The sequence below is a fragment of the Echinops telfairi genome, unplaced genomic scaffold (genome assembly GCF_000313985.2).
Source record: "Echinops telfairi isolate 266 unplaced genomic scaffold, ASM31398v2 ScPeMD7_1;HRSCAF=3_0, whole genome shotgun sequence".
NCBI lineage: Eukaryota > Metazoa > Chordata > Mammalia > Afrosoricida > Tenrecidae > Echinops > Echinops telfairi.
The window spans coordinates 74,575,569-74,584,169 of record NW_022103896.1 but is presented as its reverse complement, the minus strand read 5'-3'; the positions used below and the strand labels follow the sequence as shown (position 1 = coordinate 74,584,169).

The 8,601-nt window shown below is 39.4% G+C and overlaps 1 protein-coding gene across 1 annotated transcript in view; it reads right to left on the bottom strand.

Annotated features, from left to right (window-relative positions):
- Window positions 1-8,150, bottom strand: part of PDE7A (phosphodiesterase 7A) — a 40,704-nt gene extending 32,554 nt beyond the window's left edge. Inside the window, exon 1 of the mRNA XM_045290991.1 lies at window positions 8,121-8,150. Coding sequence (XP_045146926.1) covers window positions 8,121-8,150 — 30 coding nt within the window. The remainder of the gene's footprint in view (window positions 1-8,120) is intronic.
- Between the last annotated feature and the right edge of the window lie 451 nt (window positions 8,151-8,601).

The following is an 8,601-nucleotide window of genomic DNA, read 5'->3' as shown; positions in this document are numbered from 1 at the left end:
CTGGGGAAACTATTTTGTAATTTATTACACAATGTTAGATTCAGTGGTTGCTATCTGAAAAAGCATAATAGATATTTTTGCATTCCAGCTCTGAAATAAATTACATGTGTGAAAAGAATATTTAAATGTGAAAAATTAAAGCATAATTATACATATATACATACACACATACAAATACAGGGTTGCACTTAAAAAACAATCTTCAACCGAGAAATCCTTTCTAACTTTCCTATGAAATTCAAAAGTCATAGAAGTTTGGTAAATTTGGTTACTTAAAAATTAAGTTGTATATAGTGAAATATAAGTTAAGAGCAAACCTCAAACCAAGAAAAATTAGTTTAGGAGATATGATAAGCAAAGGTCTGATTTTTCTATATTACAGCTGAAAAATAAAGACACACCTGGTGAAATGGTAGGACATAAACAAACACACTGCTCACAGTGGGGGAAGAAATAAACGCAAGATACTCTACTCTATAAACAAAATAAATATACATAAAAGCAATACAAATTGAGTTTTCCCCTATCAGATTAACAATCTCTCTTTTCCTTCACAAAAATCTGGCATGGAGTTTACAACCGCTCAACACCACCTTTCTGCTAAGTTTCTGTGGAATAAATCTCAAGGGGAAAGAATCACTAAAAAAAAAAGCTGTTATTACATAGGAAATCCACTATTCCATCGTCCTCACAGGAAATATATAATATATATAATCATGTAAAACAATTGCTCAATTGCTCAATCAAGTTCTCTCCTTAGTAACAGTTATTATCCAAGAGTAGAATACCATTTAAAACATATAAAACTTTATATAATTGCAGGTATTCCTAAGTAAAAGAGGAACCAAAATTTCAGACAAAAATAATATTCTATTAATATTGCGTGTCCAGAGACACTCGAGGACAAGTCAGAGGGCCATGTTTCAATGTGTATCCTTTTCCCTCTTCCAATTGTGTAGCCTCTGTAATTACTATCTATTCATAAAACAAAATGAAATTTAAAATCCACTACAAAGGAAAGTGTGATCTTAAATCTCAGAGAACTGAAATGTACAGCTTATAATCCTGCATCACACTAAGGCCGTTTCCCACCCACCTAAGGCAGTAAGCAGCACCGTTTCCGAGAATCTTGTTCCTCTGACGCAAACAAGGTAGTAGATGGTACTGAGAGGCACTTCGCTCACATCTGTGCCGTCTCCCATACTAGGGAAAACCTCAGAGCTGGGAGCCCACATGCGCAGTAATACATATTTCTATCAGCCTAATCATTTCTAGGAAAACACAGGTTATCATTGGATAATACTTTGCCATGGGAGATAACTCAGGACCAGTTAGTGTCCAATAACAACGTGGATAAATATCCTGTTAAAACATTATGTTATAAAAAACACACACCAAAAACACATTTTGTTATCCTGTTGTCTGTCTTCTTTAGAAAGGTGTCTAACATATTTTATCCCCTCCAATTTAGAAGTCTTATCTTCCAAAACAGTCACTAACTAGAATGATACATTTTACTTGATCTCTTAAAAAAGTAAGAATTGAGAAAGTAATTAACACCACTCTGTCAAATAAAATAGTATTAACAATATTGGGCAATGAACACAATCTAGATGAGTAATTCTGACCTACTAAAGTTATTCTAAGATAGTTATACTAGAGTAATGTATGAGGCACTAGTTTAGCTATTAAATAGTATGGTTTGTAGTAGTCTTAGCAAATACTTTGCAAAAGTAAAATTTAACTTTAAGTATTATGTATAAATAAGTTACTTAGATGCAAAATTGTCACATTATAAAGTGCTAATTTAATATGGCTCACAAATACTTAGCTTTAATGCTATACTTAGCTACAGGAGCACAACTTAATGAAATAAATCTGAATGAAATGAAATGCTTTTGAAATAATGGACATTAAAAATATATACCTGAATACCCAAATAAAAACAATTCATTGGTCCATGACTTTAAAGACAGAATAAAAATAAATATTATATTTTCCCACTAAGTATTCTAAGTAGAACAATGTCAAATAACTCATGTTGGAAAAATATGCTATAAGTTATGAATTGCAACAAAAATTAGGCTTTATATTAGAACCATTTTCTCAAATAAATGTATGTACTTTATACAAGAGTAAGGTGACCAGATGTGCCGCTTTTGGCGGGACAGTCCCAATTTTTCACAATTTTTCCTACGTCCCACGGCGTTTTAAAAAGTCCCAATTTTTGGAAAGAATGCAGGACAAGCTAGGGTATATGGTTTTCGGCTGCCATGTGGCTATTTCACCAGAATATGAGTTTTATCAATGGTGTCCCACTTTTGTCCCGCTTTACCAATGTTAAAAAATCTGGTCACCTTAAACAAGAATGCTGCATGGATTTAATGTATGTATTCCTACTTAAAGATGACCAGTTTAAAAGCCTACATATGATATTTTCCTTTTAAATAAGAATAATACATCCAACTCCTGTCACAGTGCTAGTTACAGAACACATTTCCACCGCACCTCACCAGTGAATGGAAATAACTAGACGCTTTCCCCGTGGTGCTTCTAAATTAGCCATCCCGGGAACAGCTTGTGTAGTGAACTCGGGTAGGTCAAAACATGGGCAGGACTGTGCTCATCAGCAACTGTCAGCCGCGGCGTGAACAAGTTGAACTGTAAAGGGTCAAGGAGCGACAGCCATACCATGATGGGTTTTGAGCACCCTACTAAGATACCCGACATTCGTTGGAATCAGGGTGAATCACTTCCAACAATGGATTCTACCTACATGGTAAGTGATACAAGATGTGAAACTGTTCCCAGAGTTAGTCAATACATATCTTACAGACAAGCATGTTTTAAAATCAGGGAAGACGTTTAACGTGCCAATACTTTGCAGTCTTTGATATTTCCCACTGAATAGCAGGTTATGCAAGGGCATGTATATTTCCCGTTATGTGGTGAAAGTAATTATATATTAATTAACACGTGCTGAGCTCCTGATGGGTGCCGGAAGATGTCCTAGGCTCTCCCAAACGCTCATTTGACTTGCACATGGCCTCAGATAGGTTTAATTGGCCCCATTTGACAGATCACTGAATGAGCATAGACAAAGTAGAACTAAATAAATGTTTGGTAACAGTGCCAAAAATGGTAACATTATAAGAAAGCATAAAAATAAAGAAGAAGCCTTGCCTAAGTTTGGAAAGCAGTTTTCTCTATTGTAGAAAAGGAGCAATTTCAGAGCATTCTTATGTTATATATATGCTTGTGTTTGGGTGCTGAAAGTATTTCAATATTGCATCCATCCATTGAATAACCGCAGCCTATCCGTCGTCTTCCCTATACACACGATACTTTTTATTTTTAAATTACAAAATTAGAACATTACTATTGGTTTTGCTTATAAAAGTAATTTAAACCTTCAAAGGCTCTGAAAACATTCACATATTCAACTAATGTTTTCTTAACATGAACTTGACCTTCATTCAATAACTTGGCAAGCTAATCCTTTCACAACAAGGAGTAAATAAAAGCTGTCTGCATAATAAAATTGGTTCTTACAGAAGACAAGTATTTTTAAAGACACAGGCTGTATTGTTTTTCTTAAGAGACTCTTCACTTATTCAGTAGGAGGGCCACTTCAAACAAGAGACAGTTATGCTTAAAATGTTATGATTAAATGTGAAAAATTACATATCAGGGACTAAAGTCTTGCTTGAGGAAGAAAACAGACTTTTTAAAAGCTTTGTGTTGCTTAGCAAATAGCGATGGCTTTATCATTTTAGATTAATGAATTTCTTAAGAGTGAAGAGAAAAAGCTCGGTAGTTGGAAAATATTTCTACACAACCATGGAATTATATTTTCATATAGTATAATCTTAACTATTCCCTGCTTTAAGCATCATTACATTCTTTTTCTCCAAAAGAGGATGCTTAAGATATGTATACCTGGAAGGTAATTTGTTTTATTTTACAATCTTCAAAGTTGAAACAGAACAAAACTTCTTTATGGAATTAATACTGGTGATAAAGCTATGTCAAAATCAAGAAATGATACCAGAAATAGCCCTTAGGAAGTCATGAGATGGAATAAGAATAAACATTACAGCTATTAATTTTAAGCTTTCCAGTTGATAGGCAAAACTCATAGTTCTTTTAATTACAGAAATGCAAAAATAAAAAGAAACCTGACTAGCTATTTTATCTCCATGCAATTCATAAATTAAGGATTACTGTTACAACCCTAAAAAAAAAATACCTTAGAGGTGACCCACTTGATAAGAACGGAGGCCAGACACCAGATCAATGTAATTCCCACTGGATCAATCTAAAGTCCGTTACATAATCCCACCTCCCTCCACTAGTGAGCAAGAAACAAGGGTGACTTCTGTATTTAGTAAATAAATCTCATGCTGTCCAGAGGCGAGAGCGAGGAGACCCTGGCTTTGGTCCTCCAGCATCTGCCTTTGCATGCACGGCAACCACCTGACTTCTTGGAGAACACATGGCCCAGCCAGCCTTTCTGCTGAGCACTGGCTTCAGACCACAACACAAGGGGTGGGGGTCAAAGAACTAATAAAGTTGGAAGAAGCAAAACAAAAGAAAACTCAGTGAGGGCTGACCTAACAGTCTCACCAAAAAAAAAAAATAGACTAAAGACAAGCCCCAAACAATCCTAATACTAGCAGATAGCTTCACAAGCATTAGGTTGAGACAGTTAAACATCTTAATATAGTTTACTCTATTTTTTCAGCTTCAAATAGAGTGTGCCCAACTTTATTCTTGCCCTTGCTGTAAATGATACCTGAACTACTTCAACATTATAACATAGTCATTAATTCACTTTGAATTTACTGACCCAAAGACTGTGCATTTTCAAATAATGTAATTGAAAGCATCTGATCTTTGAGCCCATTTCAATCCATGCATACAATAATTTGGGGGTATGTGTCTCATTCTCTCTTTTTTTTTTTTTGCACTTGAAGGTTTTTGTTTTTATTTTTTCACAATTTTGAATTAAAAAAAATCATTTTATTAGGGACTCATACAACTCTTTTCACAATTTGTACATACATCATTTGTGTCCAGCACATTCGTACATATGTTGCCATCATCATTCTCAAAACACCTGCTTTCTACCTGAGCCCTTGGTATCAGCTCATTTTTCCCCTCCCCTCTGCTCCCCCTGCCCCCTGAACCCTTGATCATTTATAAATCATTATTATTACATCATATCTCACACTATCCGACGTCTCCCTCACCCACTTCTCCGCTGTCCGTCCCCCAGGGAGGAGGTTATATGTAGACCTTGTCATCTGTTCCCACTTCTCCCTCACCTTCCTTCCACCCTCCAGATATCGCCACTCTCTCCACTGGTCCTGAGGGGTTCATCTGTCCTGGATTCCCTGTGTTTCCAGTTCTTATCTGTACCAGTGTACACCCTCTGGTCCAGCCGGAAATGTAAGGTAGAATTGGGATCATGGTAGTGGTGGGAGGAAGCATTTAGGTACTAGAGGAAAGTTGTATGTTTAATCGTTGCTACCCTGCAACCTATGCTGGGTGAGCGCTCTTCAGAATTAAGTGTATCTACCATATACTGACTCCTCCTGAAGTCTTGGGCTACTCACCACAAGGTCAGCAGTTCAAACCTGCCAGCCAGTCTTTGAGAAACAGAAGCTGTCTGCTTCCATGAAACTTCGTAGTCTCAGCGCCCATAAGCAGCAGCTGGACTCTATTTTATGGGGTCATTCTGAGTGGGAACAGACTCGGGCAGTGGGTGAGGACAGTGAGGGGACTTTAAGCATGGGTAGCGGAGTAGGCACCGGATAGTAGTTCAGAGCCAGCTCAGAATCCAGGGGGAGCAGTCAGGTGACCTGCGTTGGATGGCAATGGTGGACAGAGATGACGAGCATCTCATCTCAGTGGATGGCAGCTGCTGGCCAGATAAAATCACCTCTATAGCAAGGGCATACCAAAGAGGGTTCTAAAATATCTTCAAATGAGCCAAATGCTTTAAACACTAATAGTATTTTCAGTAGGCAATCCTTGGAACCAGGAGTGTGCGTGTGTATGTTAATTGTAGACCTGTCAAAATATTATATACGGCGATCTTAATACAATGTTTCCTAAACCGCGACCATTCATGAAAGATGGCCACGAACTGCTGCTCTACAACCTGTGGTGTGTGACGTGCGGCTCCTTTGCTGCCACACTAGGTGGTGTATGCCACTGCGATGCCAATCTCTGCCCAGAGAACATCTTTATTTTGTTACAAGACTGGGTGCAGCCGGGAGAGTGGCGGGTCCCCATTTGTTCTCCGTAATCCAGTAAGGTCCCAGCCACCAACCTTACAGGATGCCCAGGAACGGGGCAAAGCCAAGCCATGTGTATTGGCCTAGTTGTCAAGAGAAAAGGTGGCGGTCATCTGTAATAGGCCAGGCAGCCTCTGCCAGTGGCTGATGGCAGTTTGTAATCATTATCAATTCCTCTGGTCAGCCTTGTGGTTGCCAAATTAGCCCAGGAAAGCGGCACTGTTTTTCATGGTCCGCACTTCCTTTCCCATCAGCTGCTCAAAAGAGAGTCACAATTTGAGAGACACATTGCTAGATTTGGTACCCTTCCCACTTCCAAAACAAAACAAAAAACCCACGCCACTGTGGATTCTGACGCTACAGAGAGTTTCTGAGATGGTCAGTGTTTATGGGGCCAGGCACCTCACCTTTCCTCCATGAAGCGAGTGGCTGTGGGTTTGAACTGCTGACCTTTCTGTTACCAGCCCAACACCTCACCCAACCCACCACCAGGACTCCTTGTTTTTGGAACAGGACTTAGATATTTTAAATAATGATTCTCTTGGCTCAGGGTGAACTTTAGAATTGGCATTTTCTTTAAATCTTAGGTTGAATCAGAGCTGAGACAAATACAAAAACAGACAGACAGTAGGGGGGAAAAAAGAGTTCACTCACTTAAAAGAATTTGTGCTGAGACTTTCCACCATCTCCAAAGTCCATCAGGCTTGAAGACAAGGAACACACCCACGACAGTCAAGTAGATTCTGTTTCATGGTGACCCTGTACAGGGCTTCTGAGCTGCTAATCTTCCTGAGACCAGAGTATCAATCGTTCTCCTGCAGGGCCACTGAGGGCTTCAAACTGTTGACCTTGTGGCTAGTAGTTGACTTGTAACCTACTACAGCACCGGGGCTCCTGGACCAGAGCCGGAGCAGAGAGCACTGTGAAGTTGATTGTGCTAGGCCTAGTTAGGTCAAAAGGTAATACCTTATCATTTGATTTTCCTTTTTGATTTGTCATAAAGCTGTTTCAGTTAAAAAACAAAAACAAAACAAAGTGAAGGGGGAATACGCATGGATTAACCCCCTGGTGAATGCCCTCTGACCATGGACCAGGGATGTAAACCACCTTGCTAAGGTGCAGAATATCTTGGAAAGTGGGTTGTTGGGAATGTAGCTAGGTTAAAATATGGCACCCTGTCATTCAATCACCTTTATGATCTATTTTATATTTGTGCCCATTTTTAATATTTTCTTTCTTTTCAGTTGAGGTTTTTATCTGTTTACTTTGCTATTCTTGTTAGTTTTTTTAATTATTATTTTGCTGTACATGACATTCCAGATAGATAAATCTGTAGAAACAGTGACTGGATTACTGGTTCCTTAGGGTTATGGCAAGGGGGTATTAAGGAGGGAAATGGGGAGCTAATAAAGATGAGTACAAGAATGAAGAAAGTTCTAAAACTGATTGGTGTGATGGCTGTACAACTCTTCTTGATGTGACTGAACTGTTGCATTGTGTGAGAGGTGACTTGCATGCCAATGAGACCGTTGGGGGGCAAGAGCCTGGATTTATGCCTGGGCTTTACTGCCAGGAGCCGAGCGACTCTGGAGAGGCTACCACGGACGGACGTGCCTCTCACGCACTGGAGTGAATTGAGAGGCACAGCAGGGTACCTAGCTCAGGTAGGCTCTCCTCACAATTTGGCTGAACCAGAGTGAACAATGTAAGACCTAAGCATAACGATAATGCCACATCCTAAGCACGCTTGCTTCACCTGACTTGTAGTTTACCACGGTCACACAGTCCAGAAGAGAGCCTGCATGGATGCTTGCTTACCAACTGTCCTGCAGAAGCCTTCTTGGCCATGCTGGGAGGAGGAACTTGATTTTCATTTTCACATCAGCCCATATGTTGGCTCTGTAAATTGGCTTTACTTTTTTTTTTTTAATTTACTATTTAATTTTTTTTTTTTACTATGTGTCTGATATTGGAATGCAAAGATACTCAAGACATAATCCTCCCGGCTCAGAAAACGTCCTATCTGAATAGAAATAGCTATTGATTTTAAGCCCCAGTCACACATCTTCTTTGTGAATCACACCTTTACACGACACTCTTCTCACTCCTTGCCATCGAATCAATGCCAATGCATAACGAGCCTATCGGACAGGGCAGAACTGCCCTGCTGGGATTCCGAGACCGTCACTCCTGATGGGAGAAGAAAGCTTCATCTCTCTCCTGGGGAGCAGCTGGTGCTTCCAAACTGCCGGCCTGGCCCCCAGCAGCCCAACACACCCACACAAAGCTCATGAAAACC